The sequence below is a fragment of the Astatotilapia calliptera genome, chromosome 20, assembly GCF_900246225.1.
Source record: "Astatotilapia calliptera chromosome 20, fAstCal1.2, whole genome shotgun sequence".
NCBI classification, from domain to species: Eukaryota; Metazoa; Chordata; class Actinopteri; order Cichliformes; family Cichlidae; genus Astatotilapia; species Astatotilapia calliptera.
Window position 1 is genome coordinate 12,289,742 of NC_039321.1, and position 23,484 is coordinate 12,313,225.

At 42.9% G+C, this 23,484-nt stretch overlaps 1 protein-coding gene across 1 annotated transcript; it reads left to right on the plus strand.

Annotated features, from left to right (window-relative positions):
- Nucleotides 1-732: 732 nt before the first annotated feature.
- Nucleotides 733-23,101, plus strand: tpk2 (thiamin pyrophosphokinase 2). Its single transcript, XM_026153146.1, has 8 exons — nt 733-905; nt 987-1,228; nt 15,675-15,738; nt 15,821-15,951; nt 16,068-16,186; nt 22,441-22,573; nt 22,684-22,780; nt 22,856-23,101. The coding sequence occupies exons 1-8, from the start codon at nt 836-838 to the stop codon at nt 22,900-22,902; spliced, it is 903 nt and encodes a 300-aa protein (XP_026008931.1). The 5' UTR covers nt 733-835; the 3' UTR covers nt 22,903-23,101.
- The last annotated feature ends 383 nt before the right edge of the window (nt 23,102-23,484 follow it).

The following is a 23,484-nucleotide window of genomic DNA, read 5'->3' on the forward strand; positions in this document are numbered from 1 at the left end:
GACTTATGTATGTATGTATGTATATATATGTATATATTGTACTATTCTTAGTTAGTGTATTGTCTGTCTTGTCTTAATGTTGGTTTAAAATGGAGCACTGTAACAAAAAATAATTTCCCCCAGGGATCAATAAAGTATTCTGATTCTGAAATCAAATCAAAATTTATTTATATAGCACATATTAAAAACAACAGTGTTGACCATAGTGCTTCACAGTCAATAAAAACATGAGACAGTTAAAACAAACAATAGAAGAGGACAACAAACAATAGGTAACAACGCAACAAGCTAAAACAGCCAACTAGACAGAATCAAAAGCCAAAGTAAAAAAATAAGTTTTAAGACGTAATTTAAAAGACTGGATAGACTCGGCAGTGCGAATATGAACGGGGAGGTTAGTGGAAATAACAGTGACTTAGTAGTCATTATAATGTGTTTGCAAATTTGCAAATGTATGAAGATCATGGCTGCTCTCCTCGAAATAAGCTGCCTTTATAAGTTACAGTATCAGTATTGATATGCAGGCCCTGTATCGGATCACTACCAAAATTTGCAATATCATTGCATAGCACTAGTGGGGGGGAGACCTCATGATAAAATGATGGCGATGAGATGTGAATGGGCAAAAAAATAAAATAAAATAAGAATCTTTACTTCAGTGACCTTTTTGTTGCCGTCATTTTTCCCGTTACCCAGCGGGTCAGTGGAAGTGCTGCCTGACAAGCAGATCTCAGGGAGAAATCTCACAACATCGGCTGTATCGTGGGCATGCGCAGTAGAGTGGCTACAGTGCTAGCAGCTGAGTTGTGTGTGCAGTTATTTAAAGACATTTAAAATGGATAGTTGTTCTTGGGCAGAAAACATACTCCAGCTCCTCCGTAAAATGAATAACTTTTATTTACCAGGTATGCGGGTGACAGTAAGAGAAAGGATGAAACGGATGAAGGCAGTTTGATAAGTAACCACGTCTATATTTCTCTCCACAGGTTCGTGTCGTTCAAGCTGCTTTCGTTTTGAGATTGAAGGAGCCCAGGTCGGCTGGATACCTCCTCACGTAGCTTCGCTTTTAGCACGCTATCCAGACGTGTTCAGTCCGCCACACCAGGGTGCAGTGACCCTCTGCCACGGCCTGGACTCGTACGAAAAGAGATCCGAGGCTGTGAGTCATGTACTGCAAGCTCTCAGACAGGAGCCCTCTTTAACCTGCCTTAAAGGATGGAGAGATGAGGTGAGGCGCGCAAGTCAAACGTGTCTTTGTGTGGTTTTTCACTGGAAGCATTACATACTCTTTACCCGTGGCCAACTGTATCACGAGTTGTAAAACCAAGCCTGACCCCCAGCCCTGTGCCAAAGTCAGAATTTACTAAAAACCTTTCAACTTTGCAAGCAACGTTCCCTCTAATTTTTCATGTGTCTGAGCGAACACACAAACTCCCTGAACGGTCCCTTGGACCACTGTGAGCAACAGCAGACATGTCTACTGTGGTCACGCCAGCATCGAATCCATCCAAATTATATGGTTTATTAAAATAAGCAAATTACAGCATTTACATTTATGTTAGACTACTTTTAATTAACTGCTTTAGCCCACTTACACGGGCGCAGCCAGTCACTTACTAACACTGCAAAACAGAATTGTTAAGTTTCAATTGTAATTTTTTTTTGTGCGCAACGCAGATTTTTTGTGTGCAGAGACCGCGCCAGCAGTGCGCAATTGCGCACGCGCGCAGCTTAGAGGGAACATTGTTTGCAAGTGTGTCCTCACTGCAACATCTGAGACTCAAGTACGCGCAAATGTAGAGGAAGTAGTGTTTGTAGGAACTGAAGGGTTCCTACAAACCTTTGGCGTTGTGGGTGGATTACACTGTCCTCTGTTTTGTGATACAATTTGTCCTGTTTTCTAAATCCAACATGAAAGTGAATTTTTTTTAAAATTTTGTGACTCCAATTCCAGCTATAAAGTGTGTTTTGATTTCTAGGCCTATGCCCTACAATAAACACTGCTTTGAAAACGTTTTTGCCACCTTTCTTAGCATTAGTTTTTATGTGCCTAGGCCTAAGTGAAAGTGTGTGTGTGTGTGTGTGGGGGGAAGAGTCATATTTCTGTTCCACTAGTACCTACTTGGCTCCACTTGGCTCGACTCGGTTTTTTGGGTTTTCCATTGGGTAGTAGTTCCTTATTCCAGGTACTTTTTTACTATCTGTTGGGATTCCAAGTGAGCAGAGTCGATCCAAAAATGTGACATTGGTAGACTGCATTCCACCGATTGCCAGTCAGTGACATCACTCAGTGCTGTGGGGGGGCTCCCACGCAAATCCAAAGCAGAAGATGAAGCATCGCCAAACTAACTTCGTTCCAAGCCAAAGACAAGAAAATATGATGAACAGCCCCTGCTGACTTCAGCACATCCAAGGAGGAACAGTTCATTGATCTAACCTCTGATTCAACAAATAGGCTGCAGTTTAGGAGGCTGTGCGAAGATTTTCTTGTAAAACAAAGGAGCCTAGTGAAAAAAAAAGTTTGGGAACCACTGACTCAATGTCACATAAAAGCAAGTCCTTCACAAAAATCAAACCTGCCATTTTTGTAATTGGGGAAGTGTCTACGCAAAAACCAATACCTTAGACCAATCATGATATGCATATTTATTTGGTCTTGGTGACTGATGATAGCAGGAACCAGGCAGAACAACCTGAAATGAGAATGTGTACCAGGAGATCTGTGAGCTGATGGCTGCTCAGGGATACCAGAGGACGTACAAGAGCAATCTCAACAAAAACCTATCAAATATAAAAGCGATTGCAGGACCATCAAGGACCACCACAGTCAGAGTGGTTCGATTGGAAATGGTTCAATCAAATGGACTGCATCTGCAGGCACTGACCGGCAAGCAACAGGAGGAAGATTGGGCTTGACTCGGCTACAGCATTGTTGGAAACCATAATGAGGATGGTGAGTTCTTTATGGGTTAATGCGTCTTTTATGCTAATTATCCTCACTTTGAACTCACAAGAATATTTTAAAGGTAATACCATTGTCTCCTATATGCAGACAATAACCTAGATGGTTAACTATCAACTCTAACTCCAAGTAGTCACTTCCAAGAACAAAATATTTTTAGCTCCAAGTGCATTTCCACAATATTGTTTTTAAACTGGCTTTCATTAACCATCTCCCATTTCTGCCTTTCGCAAGAGGAAGAGGACCCACACCAAACCGGACCTGACAAGTGTACTTGAAGAGATGCATGCTCAGTGTCCTAAATCTGGCCCACCATGAACAGCACAATCGATTTGCTTCTCAGTGAGAGATGTAAGGCAATGGAGCAAGAAGCCATCTTCCAGAGGAAGGAGATTACAGAGTGCTACCTTCATCCAGGCATTCCTCTTTGTGCTGGGTGAGCTTGTACAGGCAATGAGTTGCCAGCATGAGTGACATTTTTACCCCTCAGCTATGAAAGGCTGATGTGGTATCGTCGTCACCCTGTTGGCGAGCGTGCAGCATGGACTCCTAATTTTGTAAATGTGATAACTCAAGAAGGAAGTCACGTAGGACATTTAAATTGAAACCATAGGTGCAACTACTAAAAATCAGGGACAGGTTTAAATCTCAGTGACCTTGACTTGAAAGGTCAGAGGTCAAGTTTTCTGAAAATCTTGTGAAAGCAATAACTCAAAAATGTAGGATTTTGAAATTAATACCATAGGTGTGGCTAGTAGGAGGCTGAGGGGTAGCACTGGCAGTCACCAGTATTTTTACATCATGAATGCAATAAATGTATATAGTTTAACTTTTCAGCCTTCATTTTGCACATTGTAAATCGTTTGGATTTTGCTGCTGACTATAATAAAGAATTCAGTGACCATTGTGTATGTGAGTTTTTTTTGTTTTGTTTTTTTTTTTTGGGGGGGGGGGGGTTGTCTGTTACAACACCAGTAGGAAAAAAGTATGAACCAAACAATTATCAGTGAAATTTTGGTGCAATGACAGCTCATTTGTAATAAAAAGTAACCAAAAGAAATAATCTTCTTCGCCAGGTAAAGTCATCACAAAAAACACTATATTATTGGATGCGCCAATGCAGAAGATATTGCACATTTTAGTTATTGCAACAGTATATCAAGAAACTGTGTCATACTGGTGTCGGCATTTCCTATAACTCTGTTAGTGTTTAATAGGATTTAACATAACACAAACAAGTTAAATGTATCTTTTAACATTTAATTTGTATCACTGAATCTTGGTCACCAGGAAAAATAAAACTTAGAAACAAAGATGGAGACAGAACACAACTTTATTGTCAAAATTCATAGTGACATTAAACAGGAGTACGTTTGTGGGGACATGACTAGGAAGGCAACGGCACCTTCCCTTCAGTCTGCTGAAAGCATTATCAATAACCAGCCATGCTCAAATGATTTTCTTTTTTAAATGTCCAGTGTCATGAAATGGTTTCAAGAACAAGCTTTGCAAGGGACAAGCTGTGTCTCCAAGGATGTAATAGCTACCACACAAATGTTCTTGATGTGAGCTGGTAAGAGGTTTTCCCAGCTAGCTAACTCCCACAGTGTGAACATATTGGTATGGTATTCAGTTATATTGGAAAACAACCTAATCCAAGTTGAGTCTAGTTGAGTTGACTCAAGATGAGTAGGTACTAGTGGAAAAGAGGTTCATTTGTCCTCTAAACCTAAGAACTGGTTGTGCTACCCTTGGCAATGAGAACTGCAGTGCAAACCATTTGTCATGACTTGCAAGTGTATTAGAACATTATCATGCTGTATGGGTTATACAGCAGGATCATGCACTTCAGTTTCAGAGTACTATATGATATAGCAAAATAGTATTTTTTTTATTTTTATTTTTTATATACACACACACACATGCAACGGCAAGGGGGGAACAGCCCACCTGAGATTGGGAACTGACCTGAAAAACAGGAACATTGCAAAGCTTGAAACCTGGACTCTCTGTAGCCGATTACCAAGACTACGTAAAATACCCTTTGAGGATCTACTAGGTGATGTGAATGCAGCACTATGGACCATACCTACTGCAACCATCACCGAAACTAACCAGCTGATCTACATCATGGCAGCAGTGATCAATGAGGTGCTTGGCTACAAGTAGAACAGCCACAAGGAGCAGTACAGTCCATGGAAAAGGAGGCTAAAGGCCAAGATCAAGGAAGCACGGAGGAAAGTTAGCCAACTATAGGAGCTGCAAAATGGTGCGATGAAGAAGGTGCCTAAGAAGTACAGCACGCTGTCTCTACCTGAGGCCTTGGAAACTACCAAGGAAAGACTGACAGCCTTGGCCAGCCGCTTTAAGAGGTACACCAGAAAGATAGAAGGCAGAACCATCCAAGGTATACAGAGACTGAGCAATACTGGAAGAGCATATGGGAGAAGGACACAACACATGACGGCAATGCTCAGTGGCTAGTGGATCTAAGAGCAAACCCCAGCAACCTCCCTGAACAGAGACCAGTAACCATTACAGTGGCAGACATCCAAGAAAAGGTCTCCAGTATGAAGAGTTGGACAGCACAAATGAACCAGCTGCTAGTGGATGAGAGACACCCAGAATGGTTAACCCCCAGAAGGAACCGGTTCCATCCATCTACCGGCCAATAACCTGCCTCAGTACCACATGGAGACTCCTGTCAAGCATCATAGCAGCTAAGACGAACAGACACATAGCTCGATAGCGGGGCACAGAAAGGGATTGGCAAGAGGAGGAGCCAAACGCGAGCTATTGGTAGACAGAGCAGTTGCCTGAGACTGCAAGACCAGGCTGACCAACTTATGCACTGTCTGGATTGATTACAAGAAGGCCTGTGGCTCGATGCCGCACACCTGGATCTTGGAATGCCTAGAACTATAAAAGGTCAACAGGATCCTAAGAGCCTTCATTCACTTGCTCAATGAATACCTCAGGCAGCAGAAACCCAAGAATGCAGAGAAAGAGGAGGCACCATTATGGAGGGACAGGCCTCTGCACGGTATGTACCACAGGCAGATAGAGGAAGTGGCTAACATCCAGAAATCCTACCAGTGGCTGGACAAAGCCGGACTGAAAGACAGCACAGATGCACTAATCATGGCAGCACAGGAACAAGCTCTGAGCACATAGAGGCTGGGGTCTACCACACCAGGCAAGACTCCAGATGCAGGTTGTGTAAAGATGCCCCTGAGACAATCCAGCACATAACAGCAGGGTGCAAGATGCTAGCCGGCATGGAGCACCATAACCAAGTGGCTGGCATAGTATACAGGAACATCTGTGCCGAGTATAACCTGGAAGTCCTCATTAGTGCCTCTGTGCTGTCTTCTAGTCCAGCTTTTTCAGCCACTGGTAGGATTTCTGGATATCAGCCACCTCCGCTATCTGCCAGTGGTACATACCGTGCAGGGGCCTGTCCTTCCATGATGGTTTCTCCTCTTCCTTTACTTTCTTGGGTTTCTGCTGCCTGAGGTATTCACTGAGCACGCAGTCAGGAAGATGGCCCCCTTCTTCCTGATGTATTCATGGATGTTTGTTGCCTCATCCTGGACTGTGGACACTCACTAGTCCCCGGCCTCCTTCCCTACGCTTAACATACAGCCCCAGGGTGCTGGACTTGGGGTGAAACCCTCCATGCATGGTCAGAAGTTTCCTGGTCTTGATGTCAGTGGCTCCTTTGGCCAGCTTATTAACCGAGCAGGGTGCCTGATCACGGGGTGTTGATAGCCTGGATCTTTTTCTTACCATTCAGTTGACTCCTCAGGACTTGCCTGACCCTCTGCAGGTACTCAGTGGTTGCAGCTTTCCTAGCGGCCTCTTCATGGTTCCCATTTACCTGTGGGATCCCCAGATACCTGTAGCTGTCCTCTATGTCTGCAATGTTGCCTTCTAGTAGTTCAATCCTGTCAGTTCTGGCTACCTTCCATTGTTATCATCAGACTAAATTTCTCCAGTCTTAACAACATTCCGATGTCGTTCCTGTAGATAGATCCTGGTGGTGTGGATCAATGAATCAATGTCACGTTCACTCTTGGCATACAGCTTAATTTCATCCATGTAGAGGAGGTGGCAACAGCTCCATTCTGTAGCCAGTATCTGTAGCCAGTCTTGTTAACGGTGTCACTGAGGGGGTTCAGGCCTATGCAGAACAGCAGTAGATCCCGCACTTGATGTTAACTTGTGATATTGGCTTGAAGTTGGGCTCTAGTGTGAATATATATATATATATGTGTATATATATATATATATATATATATATATATATATTAGGGGTGCAACGATACACAAAATTCACGGTTCGGTTCGGTTTGATACTTTGGTGTCACGGTTCGATATTTTTTCGATACAAAAAAATGTTCATGCCTTTTTAATTTGTCATTTATTAAAATTATAAATATATATTTTAACTCAAAAGTACAGTTTTTAAATTTAACCCTAACCCTTGTGCGTGTTTTTTATTTTGACAGCGAATGCGCACCTGCGGACCACTTATGTGCAGCCCTGGTTATTTAGCTCGTCATATCGCAGCCACAGAAATTCTTTTGTCCATGAAACCATAAAGCTGCACTTTCTTTTTGCCTTATAGTCTGATTTGTCATAACTTCTCCGTTTTGTGGTAAGCTTTTCTTTGGCTGTCACTTCTTCACCCTGACCTGTCTTATTTGGCTCAGCAGAACTGAAATGCTTTTACACACGCACTCACATAAGCTCAGCGATTCTCTGCGCGATCATCCTCTCACATGTTTAAGCTTGCTGCGGGAGATTTCACTTGTCATGTTTGCGTAGTAAGCTAACGATTAATAAGACGATGTCAGAGGAATTGGTGCACAAATTATCATCACTCACAGATCAGTGCTGTCGCTCTCTATACACAGTTCGCACGATTGCAAAGTGAAAGCAAAAAAACAAGCGCAAATTCAAACGCGACTTCAATATGTCACATATTGACAGTGGCTCACCGATGCCAATGACATAAATACCCAGCTACATTTCTTTTTTTTTTTTTTGAAAATATTTTTATTGAAAAAAGAAAACAGTACTTGCAGTTACCGAAATACAATCAACCTTTCTTAATTTTCCTAATTAACACACCTATATATATATATATATATGAAAAGAAAAACAAAAAAAACAAAACACAACGCCCCCCCCCCAGTCCCACACAGATCAACACAACCATCAAACATATTAGAGGAATATAACAGTAACAAAAGTAGATTTAAACAGGCAATACCTCTAGACTAGCAAAATAAGAGATAAAGGGTTGCCACTTGTGAAAAAATTTGGCTGTGCAACCTCTCAAAGTATATTTAATTTTTTCAAGTTTTAAAAAAAACATGACATCTTTAAGCCACCGGGAAATAGTAGGACACTTAACAGACTTCCAATGCAACAATATTAGACGTCTCGCTAATAGGGATGTGAAGGCTATAATATCCCTTTGTGTGGAATCAAGTGTAAGTGAGCGAGCAGGAATCCCAAATACAGCAATCAAAGGACAAGGATGAAGAGTTACCCCAAGAACAGTTGACATAATAGCAAAATACCTTGTCCAGAAACCTTGTAGCTCAGGGCACAGAAAAAACATGTGGCTAAGGTGACAAGGAGAACCATGGCATTTATCACATTTATTTTCCACTTCTGAATACAATTCAGAAAGTCTAGACTTAGAGAAATGCACCCTGTGTATGACCTTAAATTGAATAAGTCCAAGACGAGCACAGGAGGTGGAAGATCGTACTCTCGCTATAGCCTGTTCCCAAGACTCCTCATGTATTCGAAATCCCAGTTCTTCTTCCCATGTACGCTTAAGCTTAACATTAGAGTGGTTACTAAAAGACAGAATAGCATCATAGAGTTTCGAAATGGTTCCTCTGTGATGAGGAATAAATGATAACGTAGTTTCCCACTGCTGTTCTGGAGGCAAAGAGGGGAAATTTGGGAAACACTTAGCAACAAAATTTCGAATTTGAAAATAGCGAAACAAATGGGTAACAGGGAGATTGTAACGAGAAGACAAGTCGGGAAAACTATCGAAAACACCATCCACATATAAATGTTTGAACTGTTTTATACCCTTGTCACACCACACTGAAAATGTCGAGTCCAAAAGTGAAGGGGGAAACAAATGGTTGTCGCTTAGAGGGCCCGAGGAAGACGGCATTACAAAATTAAAGTGACGTCTAAACTGAAACCAGATTTTGAGTGTGTTAAGAACCACCTGATTATCAGTGTACAGAGAGGGTCTCACGGGTAAAGAGGAATAGAGCAAAGCCGGTAAAGAAGAGCCCTTACATGATGATAGCTCCAATTTACACCACGAGGAACCAGAAGATCTTAGCCAGTAGCAAAGTTTATGGATGTGAGCGGCCCAGTAATAGACTAAAAAATTAGGTAATGCAAGTCCTCCACTAAATCTGCATCGCTGCAGCAAAGTTTTAGAGACCCTAGGTGGCTTCCCTCCCCAAATGAAAGAACCAATAATCTTGTCCAGTGAAACAAAAAAATGTTTCGGCAAAAATAAGGGAATTGACTGAAATAAAAATAAAAATTTTGGTAAGATGTTCATTTTAACAACGTTAATCTTACCGATTAAAGAAAGGGGGAGATTACCCCATCTTTGAATATCAGATGTGACCCTAGATATAAGAGGAGACAAATTTGCTGATTTAAGGCCAGCTAGAGAGCGAGTCACGTTAATCCCTAAGTACTTAAACCCAGACGGACTGAGACGAAAGGGTAGATCGGACTGTTGAAGTTGACGTGCTGCCGTATTAACAGGAAAACACTCACTTTTCCCCAAATTCAATTTATAACCTGAAAACGAACTGAAGTTCTCCAGAATACTTAAAACAGCAGGGATGGAGCATGCGGGGTCAGTCATATATAATAACAAATCATCCGCATACAATGATACTTTATGTGTAATTCCATTACGGATGATTCCCCTGAATACAGAAGAAGATCGCAATGTAATAGACAGAGGCTCGATGGCAATGGCAAAGAGTAAGGGAGACAAAGGGCAACCTTGACGACAACCACGACCCAGCGCAAAATAATCAGAGTAAACATCATTAGTATGAACACTGGCTTTAGGGGACGAATAAAGAAGCCGAATCCAGGAAATAAATTTATCACCAAAACCAAATTTCTCTAAAACTGCAAACAAGTACTCCCACTCCACCCTATCGAAAGCCTTTTCAGCATCTAAAGAAATCACAAGTTCAGGAAGTTCAGATAGACGCTTTGAGTAAATAACATTAAAGAGTGTACGGGTATTAAAAAACAATTGCCGTCCCTTTATAAAGCCATTCTGCTCTTCAGATATAATTCGAGGAAGCACATCCTCAAGGCGAGATGAAATTACTTTAGCCAATACCTTTGCATCGGCATTAAGCAGAGATAATGGCCTGTAGGAACCACAGGAGGTTGGGTCCTTGTCATTTTTGAGAAGGAGCGCTATGGTTGCTTGTGTGAGAGTAGGTGGTAATGAACCGGTTTCCAAGGATTCGTTAAACACAGACAAAAGCAATGGTGCCAATTTACCAATAAATGTTTTATAGAATTCAATTGGAAACCCATCCGGGCCCGGGGCTTTATTAGACTGCATAGCTGTAATAGCTTTTAATACTTCTTCAACAGATAATGGGGAGTCCAATTGCCCCGCATCATTAGCACCAATAACAGGGTTTGAAAGATTATGAAGAAATGCATTCATTTTAGCTTTATCCGTGGGAAATTCGGACCTGTACAACAAAGAGTAAAATGTTTTAAAGGTAGAATTAATTTCCAAGGGATCTGTAGTAATATTGTCATCAGAGTGTTTAATAATGGGGATCACACGCGAGGAGGCCTGACGTCGTAACTGATGTGCCAACAAGCGACTAGCCTTGTCACCATATTCGTAATATGAGCCACGACTGCGTAGTAATAAGTGCTCAGCCTCTTTGGTTGACATAAGATCAAATTCTGCTTGCAAATCAAGGCGCTGCTTCAGTAATTCTGGAGAAGGGTTCAGTGTATAACTTTGATCAAGGTTACTAATTGCAGCTATAAGTTCTTTAAGCCTGGCATTAATCTTTTTATTAGCACGGACAGAGTAAGAAATAACTTGACCTCTCAGGTAGCATTTAAGAGTCTCCCATAGCAGAGAATATGAGACAGAATCATCCTGATTGAAGGACAAGAACTCCTCAATAGAGCCTGAAATAAATTCACAAAATTCTTTATCCGCCAGAAGGAGAGAGTTAAATCTCCAAAGTGGAGGGCTACGTTTATGGGTAGAAAGATGAACATCCAATAGCAGAGGAGAATGATCAGATATTACAATACCAGAATAGTCGGAAGAATTAACACATGAATTAAGAGTTCTGTCGATGAAAAAATAATCAATCCTGGAATAAGACTGGTGGACCTGAGAGAAGAATGAAAATTTTTTGATTGAAGGGTTGCGAAATCTCCATGGATCAACAAGATCATTCTGTTTCATAAAATCTGAGAATGTTTTAGACATAGATGATTGAGTCAAATTACGAGGACTAGATCGATCCAAAATTGGATCAAAAACACAATTCAAATCACCACCAAGGATAAGCAAATGTGTATTCAGAAAGGGGATGTTACTCAGCAATCTATTAGCGAATTCAGCATCATCAAAATTCGGGGCATATACATTTACCAACAAAACCTTTTTCTGCATTAGGGTACCAGCAACAATGATGTATCTACCGTTCCTATCAGCGACAACATTGGTCAAAGTGAATTGAACTTTCTTATTAATGAGAATGGCCACTCCTCTAGCCTTCGAATTAAAATTTGAGTGAAAGACCTGACCTACCCAAGGGCAATATAACCTATAATGATCCTTAATGCGAAGATGAGTCTCCTGTAAAAATACTATGTCAGAATTTAGACGTTTCAAGTGAGTAAAAACCTTAGATCTCTTAACAGGGTTACCCATACCTCTGATATTCCAACTAATGAATCTAAGAGGCATACCTGACCCAGCAATGCTGGGGTCTATATTTCCATTAACCATTTACAAAAAGGAAGAGGAAAAAGACCAAACCAAAATGCCAGTGGCCATGAAGAGCCGAAATGGGACAGCCCCCCCCCAACCCAACCCTGAACACAAATACACCCCCAAGTCTCCACAGAACAGAACAAAGGAGACAGCAGTGTACCCCAAAGTAGCAAAAATGATTCACCGAAGTGACTGGACTAATTGTTGTCTAAACAAAAATAAAAGCGAGAGAGGGAAAAATAACCTCTCACCAACTTCTCTACAGCATAACAGTGTGCGCGTAACAGTAAACATGTTTTTTTTTTTAAAAAGGAAAAAAATAAAAAGGAAACCAACCAACCAAAAAAAGATCACAGTACAAAATATGACTTCCTCAGAAGGAGAACTTTCCAACAAATCACCGAACGTGCATAAAATGTAAAAAAACAAAAAACAACATACATAAATAGATAAACAATTAAAACAAAAACAACCAAACAAATAAATAAATAAATAAAAATGTAACAGAAACGAAAAACAACTCAGTCCTATGCAAATCAATGCAGCAAGCTTGGAGAAGATTGTGCCGGACTGGTCCGAAGTTCAAGAGTATATTATATGATCCAGTTTCAATAAATAACAATGAAAATAAAAGGAACCAGCACACCAACAGTACAATAACCAGCACAATGGCCTAAGAAAACAATGCACAGGTGGCGTTAAACCTAAGGAGAGCGTGAACCCTTAGCAGCATTACAGTGTCAAACTGAGGAGCTAACGAGGCTCACCCAGAAATCAAAGTTTTGACATAATCACTGGCCTCCTCTGCCGAAACAAAGTCCTTCTCGACACCCTTATATGTGATGCGGAGTCGCGCTGGATGAAGCAGGCCATACCGAACACCGTCAATGCCACGGAGTTGCTGCCTGACCGTGTTGAATGCAGCACGAGCCCGTGCCACCCTGGCGGTGTAGTCGGGGAAGACTGAAATGGTCCGATCTCCAACTTTAATCTGTCGGCGTTCTCTAGCACGTCGTAAAATGTCGACACAGTCAGTGTGGTAATGAAACCTGCATACAATGGCTCGTGGACGGTCGCCAGGCTTAGGTGCGGGTTGGAGGGTCCTGTGCGAACGATCCAAAAGCGGCTCCTTCCCCAGATCAAATGCTTCTTTTAGCAAGGAAGCTACGGCGGCAGTGGTGCACGTGTCAGGGCCCTCCGGTACTCCCACTATCCTAACATTGTTGCGCCGCGATCTGGACTCCAAATCTTCACACTTACTTTCCAGCTTGGCTACATGAGCTGTGAGACCCTTGATAGTGTTTTTCATCTCAGCTATATCATCAGAGCAGACAGTAAGTGCGTGCTCCATCTCCTTCACCGTACCTTTTAGCTCAGACATGGTAGCGTCATTTGCAGCTTTATCGATCGCCAGCTGCGTCTTCACCGCCTGCAGGTCGAACTTAATGGTAGACAAAGCATCACCCAGAGTATCCTGAAGTTCCTTTTTAAAGATGTCGGCGATATCTTTCCTCAGCGAAGCCAGCAACTCGACCTTGAGAGCCTCAATATCAGGATTAGCTTGACATGTGGGGGGCTTTGCAGGAGACGACGGCTCACTCGAGGGTGTGGTCGCGGTTTGCAAACTAGGCCTCAGTTGTGTCTGAATAGTACTGCGGGTTTTAACATTTTTTGCTGCCATTTTACGCCGGCCCGAGTAAAACTTCTCAACAAGACAATCCACAAACCAAAACAGGACTGAAAATACGGCCAAAACGCGCGAATAAATAACAATTTAATCGAAATCGGCGGGAGCTCCCAGACTCGCGTCCTACTCCATCAAAGCTCAACCGGAAGTCCCACCCAGCTACATTTCTGAAAGAATGCAAAAGCATTGACATATATTTTTCCTACAATAGCCCGACGGGCAGGGAAGAGATAGATTTTGGTAGCCCGACTGAAAAAATCGCTAGCCCCGGGACGTCGGGCTAGCGATATTGCGAGCCCTGTATCTGATTGAGGAATCACTCATCTTTGGAAAAGAGAGTTTATTACAGAGAAATGGCTCTTTCCAAAATAAAAGCTATACTATCCGCTTCTTCTGGGCTATATTCTCAGCAGCATAAGGAGAATCACGTGCTAACAGCTGTCTAAATGACTCGGCTAAAGTTAGTAGCATGCTTGCTTTTTGTTGTCTGCTTCCACTTGTCTTTGCACTAGGATGATGTCGGCGTAAATGTGCAGTCATATTCGTTGTGTTCCCACTAGTGCTTTCAGGTTAATCTCGTTGAAATGACCTTAACGCCACAACACGGCAAATCTCCGTTAACGAGCTACCACCCATCGCTCCGTGCATGGGGCTAGACGGCCAACACGTTAATGAGCTAACTGCGCTAACACACTAGTTCACACCAATGTAATTGAGCATTGCATGGCACATCCAACATACTGTTTTACTTTAGTCCATGACTCGCTTACCTTCAGGGTCATATGTCACATGAAAACCAAAATAATTCCAAACGCCAGATCTGAATGAGGTTCAATTTGCCTGTTGCAAGGAGAGCTTACCTTCTGTCTCGCTAGCTTGCCCTGCGCTCTTCCTTCTGACTATGCTGTCTGTGTTGAGCGCTCAGTGGATCAGTGCAGCCTAGGCGGAGTAGTCAAACACAGATTCACTGAGCGCTCAACACAGACAGCATCGTCAGAAGGAAAATTGATAAAATAAATTACAAATGTTGTATTGTTCGATACATATGCGTACCGAACCGAAAGCACTGTATCGAACGGTTCAATATCGATACGAATATCGTTGCACCCCTAATATATATATATATATATATATATATATAGATATATAGATATATATATATACACACATGCATATAGTGATTAGATTGCTCAGATAATAATAAAGTATAATAGTCCAGCCTAGAATTAATAAACATGAACACGCTTTTCAACATCACTCTGAGAAATGATGTTTCTAATTTTTTGCAATATCTTGCAAATAAAAAAAAAGCACTCCCACATATTTTATTAAAGTGCATGTTAAAGGACATGTGCTGGTCAAATTAGCTCCAAGATTTAGCACAGTGTTAATGAAGGCAAAGGTAATGCCTTAGCAGTATTTGATTAAAAACCCTGCTTATGAGGATTTAAGACCAAGTAGAAAAGCATCAGTTTGATCTGACTGTAGGAGAAGAAAATTACACAATTACACAATCCCACACAACATCCAGCCCATAAAGGGCTGGATGTTGTGTGGGATTATGGGATTATGTAAATGTATCTATTTAAATAATCCCACTAACTGCATGACTTTGACTAGTGGAAGAAGCCGGAGAACCTGGAGAGAACCCATGCAGACACAAGGAGAACATGCAAACTTCATAAAGAAAAGCTCCGCCAGATGGTGGAGTCAAGCCCAGCAGCTTCTTGCTGTGTGGCAAGAGTCCTAACCACCATGCTAACCAAATTGCATTGCATTACATTTTGGCTTTGGGTTCAGTTGTTTACTTCTCTGAATGGTTATAAGCAGGTGGAATGAAAAGGGCAAAGCAAGATAGTTTCACTGTCTTAAATATAGGTGGAAGGTGTGAAAAAATGTTCAAGGTTAAATCAACTTACATGTTCTCACTTATAACACTAAAACATCTGTTCTTTCAGAAATACAGTGTAATGCCCAGATTTTCAGACTGCCCTTTGATGTGGATGGAAAGAGCAGCTACAAGTAGGTTTTGGAGCACCGTCTCAGGCTTTTATATTATACCTGTGTTTGAGCTGTATGAGCAGACCATGCTGCTACACTGCAGGTCTCTTTGGGGTGAAGCGGTATGGAGTTCATATCAATGGCTACACTGTCAGTGACAGTCAGGAGGTTTGTATGTGGTTGGCACGGCGCTCCCACACCAAGCAGACGTACCCTGGGCTCCTGGATAACATGGTAAGAATAGACTGAAACACTGACATACGAGACAGTGTGATGAAAGCATTGGTGCAGCATCTCATGTCAAGCTATTCCACTTCAGTTTCTTCAGCGTATTGCTTGTATCCTCAAAGGCAGCAGGTGGGCTGGCTGCTGGTGTTGGCATCAAACACACTCTGGTCAAAGAGTGTCAGGAGGAAGCCTGTGTTCCAGCAGCCATAGCTAAGAAGGCTCGTCCAGTTGCAACAGTAAGGTGAGCTTGATACACTGCTAAGAAGAAGGGGGTTAAAGAACAACGCTAAGGGTAGTCTACACTTTGTTTTCTTACTGACATATCTCCCGAAAAGACTCCAACTAACAGTGATTACACAGTAACAGATCAAAAGGCAAAAACAGAGCCTCCAGATCCCCACATAATAAGGGGGATGGGGCTGTGGAGATATATATATATATATATATAAAAACACCTAGCTCACCCTCTGCGGGCGGTTTATCCTTCAAGCTCGGGTCCTCTACCAGAGGCCTGGGAGCTTGATGGTCCTGCACAGTATCTTAGCTGTTCCCAGGACTGCGCTCTTCTGGACAGAGATCTCCGATGTTGTTCCCGGGATCTGGTGGAGCCACTCACCTAGCTTGGGAGTCACCGCACCTAGTGCTCCGATTACCACTGGGACCACCGTTACCTTCACCTTCCACATCCTCTCGAGCTCTTCTCTGAGCCCTTGGTATTTCTCAAGTTTCTCGTGTTCCTTCTTTCTGATGTTGCTGTCATTCAGAACCGCTACATCGATCACTACGGCCGTCTTCTTCTGTTTGTCTACCACCACTATGTTTTGTGGTGGTTACCCACCACCATTTTGTCCGTCTGTATCTGGAAGTCCCACAGGATCTTAGCTCGGTCATTCTCCACCACCCTTGGGGGCGTCTCCCATTTTGACCTCTGAACTTCCAGGCCATACTCGGCACAGATGTTTCTGTATACTATGCTGGCCACTTGGTTATGGCATTCCATGTATGCCCTGCCTGCTAGCATCTTGCACCCTGCTGTTATGTGCTGGATTATCTCAGGGGCATCTTTACACAGGGATGGGTACCGGTGGCACCGGTTCTGACATAAACGGTAGTAACCAGACCGAAAAGCAGCGCACATTTCGGTGCTTTATTTCGGTGCTTTTTTTTCCTGAGCTGTGATACACTTCTAGCCAATCATTTTACGTTTCCGAGGATAGTAGGCGGGGCCGGGTACGTACGTTCTGTTAGAGCAGAGCTACAGATTAAAAATGTCCAAGGCGAAGCGGTCAAAAGTCTGGCTGTACTTCACAGCAAAATAAGCAAACGCAGCAGCCTGCAACAAGTGCTTTAAGCTGATACTGTGATACTGTGCAAAGGAGGTAACACCTCAAATCCGATGAAACACCTGGCGACGCATAGCGTTTTTTTTAAAAAGCCCAGAAATGCGCCGTATTTGATAGCTTGCTGCGAGACCTCACACCGTGCACGTCGGGTGGGTTGCCAGTTATCGGACCCAGAGCAACATCCCCCAAAAACCCGAAGAATAGAGTCCTGGCCCCTAGCCCTGCCAGTGTAGCAGAAATGATGACGGATGATGATGCAGCAGCAGCCGTTCTTCTCTGCGTGAGTAGCTTCATGTTGTTTGTGTGTAATTTACGTTGAGTAGGCTAACCACGTTATTACATTAATGCATGTGAGGTGAACTAGCAAACATCATCATAGCTACATGCGGCTGTCTTCTTGTTTGATGGCAGATACTCCCTTCACCCTGGCCAAAAAGGCTAAAATGACCAAAGAAAAAGTGGGAAACAGTTAAACATGAGAGGTTTTTGGACAAAGTTTGTGTTTTTTCCATTGATTAAGCACTGCTTCCAGCCAAGAGTGATGCCATATATGCCACATAGCTGCAGAAAAGGCACACATTGTTATCTTTTTACAAAAAAACCCAGCTGAACATGAGAGGTTTTTGGACAAAGTTTGTGTTCTCCATTCTTTAAGCACCGGTTCGAGCACCGTTTAAGCACCGGCACCGTTTCAAAAGTACCGATTTGGCACCGGTATCGGATAAAACCTAAACGATTACTATCCCTACCTCTATGTCTGCAATGTTGCCTTCTAGTAGTTCGATCCCCTCAGTTCTGACTACCTTCCCTCTCTTTGTTATCATCCGACTACACTTCTCCAGCCCGAATGACATCCCGATGTCATTGCTGTATATCCTGGTCGTGTGGATCAGTGAATCAACGTCTCGTTCACTCTTGGCGTACAGCTTGATGTCATCCATGTACAGGAGGTGGCTGACAACTGCTCCGTTCCATAGTCGGTATCCGTAGCCAGTCTTGTTAATGATCTCACTGAGGGGGGTTCAGGCCTATGCAGAACAGCAGTGGGGACAGAGCATCTCCTTGGTAGATCCCGCACTTGATGGTGACTTGTGCTATGGGCTTGGAGTTGGCCTCTAGTGTTGTACGCCACATCCCCATTGAGTTCCTGATGAAGGCTCTCAGGGTCCCATTGATCTTGTACAATTCTAGGCATTCCAGTATCCAGCTGTGGGGCATTGAGTCATAGGCCTTCTTGTAACCAACCAGGCAGTGCACAGGTTGGTGACCCTGGTCTTGCAGTCTCGGCTGACTGTTCTGTCTACCAGTAGCTGGTGTTTTGCGCCTCTGGTATTCTTGCCAATCCCTTTCTGTGCCCCGCTCATGTATTGACCCATGTGCCTGTTCATCTTAGCCGATATGATGCTTGACAGGAGCTTCCATGTAGTACTGAGGCAGGTTATTGGTCGGTAGTTGGATGGGACCCATCCCTTCTTGGGGTCCTTGAGGATCAGGACCGTCCGACCTTTGGTTAGCCATTCCAGGTGTCTCTCGTCAACTAGCAGCTGGTTCATATGTGCTGCCAGATGCTCGTGGAGGGCAGTCAGCTTCTTCAGCCAGTAGGCGTGAACCATGTCGGGGCCTGGTGCTGTCCAACTCTTCATACTAGAGACCCTTGCTTGGATGTCTGCCACCGTGATGGTTACTGGACCCTGTTCAGGGAGGTTGCTATGGTCTGCCCTCAGATCCACTAGCCACTGAGCATTGCTGTTATGGGTTGTGTCCTTCTCCCATATGCTCTTCCAGTATTGCTCCGTCTCCAGCCTTGGTGGTGCTGTTCTCTTATTGTTCCCTTGCCACTGAGAGTACACCTTTGCTGGTTCTGTGGAGAACAGCTGGTTTATTCTCCTGCCTTCTATCTCTTGTGTACCTCCTCAAGCAGCTGGCCAAGGCTGTGAATCTTTGCTTGGCAGTTTCCAAGGCCTCAGGTATGGACAGCTTGCTGTACTTTTTTTATGCACCTTCTTTGTCGCACCATTCTGCAATTCTGTTAGTTGGCTAACCTCCCTCCGTGCTAATTTGATCTTGCCCTCTAGCCTCCTTCTCCATGGAGGGTACTGCCCCTTGTGGCTGTTCAACTTGTAGCCAAGCATCTCACTGATCACTGCTGCCGTATTGTAGATCAGCTTGTTAGTGTCGGTAAGCGTGGCTGTAGGTATCATCCGTAGTGCTGCATTAACATCATCTAGCAGACCTTCTGAGGGTACTTCACGTAATCTTGGTAACCGGCTACGGGGGATCCAGGTTTCAAGCTTGGCCATGATCCTATCTTTCAGGTCAGTTCCTCTCGCACTCAACGATCCTTCTCCTATCGCACTTGGGGCTTTGTACCCAATCTCCCCCCTGACCTGGCGTCCTGGCTCCCCCTTGCCGTAGCATTTATGTTGTACCTCGTCAATCTCTAGCTGTGAGAGTAGTCCCTTCTTTCGAATGTTGGAACACTGAGCTACTAGTTGTTTCGCCGTCATTGTGGATGTTGGGTATCGAAGAATCCATAGGTCCCTCATCCTATTCATGTAACCAATTCCGCCAGGGTTACTTGCGTAGTAGCATTCCAACAACGCCCTGTTTTCGTCTCTAGTAGCCCGCTTCTCGTCAGGGTGCCCTGGTTCCTCAACACCTGACGCGGACCTCGTTGATCCGGGCGACGACCAAGCCGGCATGCCTTCATATTTATGTGTCTCGCTCATGTCTGCAGTAGGCTCACTTAGCATATGGGGTCTAGCCTTAGGACCCTTACTGGATACAGACGCCCCAGGCGGGGATCGAACTTGCGATCCTCTGCTCCTATATATATTAGGGGTGCAACGATATTCGTATCGATATTGAACCGTTCGATACAGTGCTTTCGGTTCGGTACGCATATGTATCGAACAATATAACATTTGTAATTTATTTTATCAACTTTCCTTCTGACGATGCTGTCTGTGTTGAGCGCTCAGTGAATCTGCGTTCGACTACTCCGCCTAGGCTGCACTGTCGAGCGCAGATCCACTGAGCGCTCAACACAGACAGCATAGTCAGAAGGAAGAGCGCAGGGCAAGCTAGCAAGACAGAAGTTAAGCTCTCCTTGCAACATGGACCTCCCCCACCCTCATTCAGATCTGGCGTTTGGAATTATTTTGGTTTTCATGTGACGTATGACCCTGAAGGTAAGCGAGTCATGGACTAAAGTAAAACAGTATGTTGGATGTGCCATGCAATGCTCAATTACATGGGTGGGAACTAGTGTGTTAGCGCAGTTAGCTCGTTAACGTGTTGGCCGTCTAGCCCCATGCACGGGGCGATCGGCGGTAGCTCGTTAACGGAGATTTGCCGTGTTGTGGCGTTAAGGTCATTTCAACGAGATTAACCTGAAAGCACTAGTGGGAACACAACGAATATGACTGCACATTTACGCCGACATCATCCTAGTGCAAAGACAAAAACAACAAGCATGCTACTAACTTTAGCCGAGTCATTTAGACAGCTGTTAGCACGTGATTCTCCTTATGCTGCTGAGAATATAGCCCAGAAGAAGCGGATAGTATAGCTTTTATTTTGGAAAGAGCCATTTCTCTGTAATAAACTCTCTTTTCCAAAGATGAGTGATTCCTCAATCAGATACAGGGCTCGCAATATCGCTAGCCCGACGTCCTGGGGCTAGCAATTTTTTCAGTCGGGCTACCAAAATCTATCTCTTCCCTGCCCGTCGGGCTATTGTAGGAAGGAAAAATATAGGTCAATGCTTTTGCATTCTTTCAGAAATGTAGCTGGGTATTTATGTCATTGGCATCGGTGAGCCACTGTCAATATGTGACATATTGAAATCGCGTTTCAATATGCGCTTGTTTTTTTGCTTTCACTTTGCAATCGTGCGAACTGTGTATAGAGAGCGACAGCACTGATCTGTGAGTGATGATAATTTGTGCACCAATTCCTCTGACATCGTCTTATTAATCGTTAGCTTACTATGCAAACATGACAAGTGAAATCTCCCGCAGCAAGCTTAAACATGTGAGAGGTTGATCGCGCAGAGAATCGCTGAGCTTATGTGAGTGCGTGTGTAAAAGCAGCAGGATATATATTTTAGTTCTGCTGAGCCAAATAAGACAGGTCAGGGTGAAGAAGTGACAGCCAAAGAAAAGCTTACCACAAAACGGAGAAGTTATGACAAATCAGACTATAAGGCAAAAAGAAAGTGCAGCTTTATGGTTTCATGGACAAAAGAATTTCTGTGGCTGCAATATGACGAGCTAAATAACCAGGGCTGCACATAAGTGGTCCGCAGGTGCGCATTCGCTGTCAAAATAAAAAACACGCACAAGGGTTAGGGTTAAATTTAAAAACTGTACTTTTGAGTTAAAATATATATTTATAATTTTAATAAATGACAAATTAAAAATGCATGAACATTTTTTTTGTATCGAAAAAATATCGAACCGTGACACCAAAGTATCGAACCGAACCGTGAATTTTGTGTATCGTTGCACCCCTAATATATATATATATATATATATATATATACACATACACATACATACATATATGTATGTATACAAAATGTGGAAGTTGAATTTGTTATTTTTATCAGTATATTTGTTGCTGGACAGTAACAGGAGTCACTGTGGAAAAGGCTCATTCTGCTGTGATGTACCACAGAAAACAGCTTCTGTCTATAAAACCAGAACTATTTTTATTTGCAATATCTTTTTACATTTCTACATTGTATTTTTGATTGTTGATTGTTTGATTGTGATCTACAGATCTGTCACTTCAAAGCCTGCGCAGCTGCTTAGAACCTCTCAGCAGCTGCAGCTCAATCGTGTTGCTATAACAGGCAGAACAAACACAAGTCTGTGAACACTGTTTTTGCATTAATTGGAATAGTGTGATAAAAATGAATTAAATACTGGGTATAATAAAACATGCGTTTTAGTAGTCAGAATGGTAGAAGGGCACCGGTACTGATGTTGATATACTGCAGCTTTGGTGTGGCTGGATCACAGCCTCACAGTGACACCTCTGGAAGAACCTCCTGTTCTGGAGAATCATTGCTTTATGAAACAGTTAGTTACATAATTGGATTTTCAAAGAGACAATTTAGCTGCCTTTGTTTTATTTTATTTTCAAGCTACACATATGAGGATGAAGAGGGTGTGTTTCCAGAAAGCCAGTTTGTCTTTGATTTGGAACTTCCTTTGGAGTTTAAGCCCATAATAGGGGATGGAGAGGTGCAGGAGTTTTACCTCCTCCCCATAGATAAGGTTAGTGTTTTTCTCATACTATAATTTGGGAATTCAGCTTCTAGGAGCCAGTACTGCATGGGTTGAGATATAGATGACACAAAGATATAAAATATAGCATCTTGTTTCAGGTGAAGGAACTGCTGGTCACTGATGACTTCAAACCCAACTCTGCCATGGTAGTCTTGGACTTTCTCATAAGACACTCGTACATTGACCCTGACACAGGTTTGTGGGTGTTTGCAAAATATCCAGTCAAAAAACCAGCTCACTGCCTTAGTTCTCTTTTTGTTATCATTTCAGAGCCGTACTATCAGGACTTTGTGACAGGACTCCACCAGATATTATAGAACGAAGATGAAGATTACTCACTGTGCCTGAGGCACCATATGTCATGTGGTGCCAACATTGTTGTTCACATTTACAGTTGCAAGAAACATCATAAAAATGTGAACTTTTCTTTAGTGTTTCTTCAGAAACACTAAAGAAAAGTCATACACTTTATTGTACAACATGTTAATATTAAATATAGTGAGTTATTATATTTCACAGGTGTTTTTCATGCAGTTTTGTTCAGTGGGTTCAGCCTGATAACTGCAGGTGAGTGGTTCAGAGGATGGCTGAACCACATGAGTGCTGGATCTAAGAATGACATGTAAGAGTTATCATGCACAACACTTTGCAGGTGTCATGCAGACCTCAGAGCAAATATGCTCTATATTATCTATAGTCATAGTACGACCTTTTAAGTTCAAAGTGCAATTTCAGTTTCTGCACTTCCACCCATTAAATGCAGTAATCATACTTGATTCAAATCTAGTCATCTCCTTATATACTGCAAGTCTATAGGATAAAAATGTAGAGAAGAAAAATATGTTATGTTATTCTTTTGAGTATGTAGAGCTCAAAGAGAAGATAAGCAACCTCATTAG

Bases quoted from the DNA above. Each gene is read 5' to 3' on its own strand.
- tpk2 (XM_026153146.1), top strand. From the start codon at position 836: ATGGATAGTTGTTCTTGGGCAGAAAACATACTCCAGCTCCTCCGTAAA. The intron at 1,229-15,674 runs GTGAGGCGCGCA...CTGTTCTTTCAG, and splicing joins TTAAAGGATGGAGAGATGAG to AAATACAGTGTAATGCCCAG. The intron at 15,739-15,820 runs GTAGGTTTTGGA...GCTACACTGCAG, and splicing joins GATGGAAAGAGCAGCTACAA to GTCTCTTTGGGGTGAAGCGG.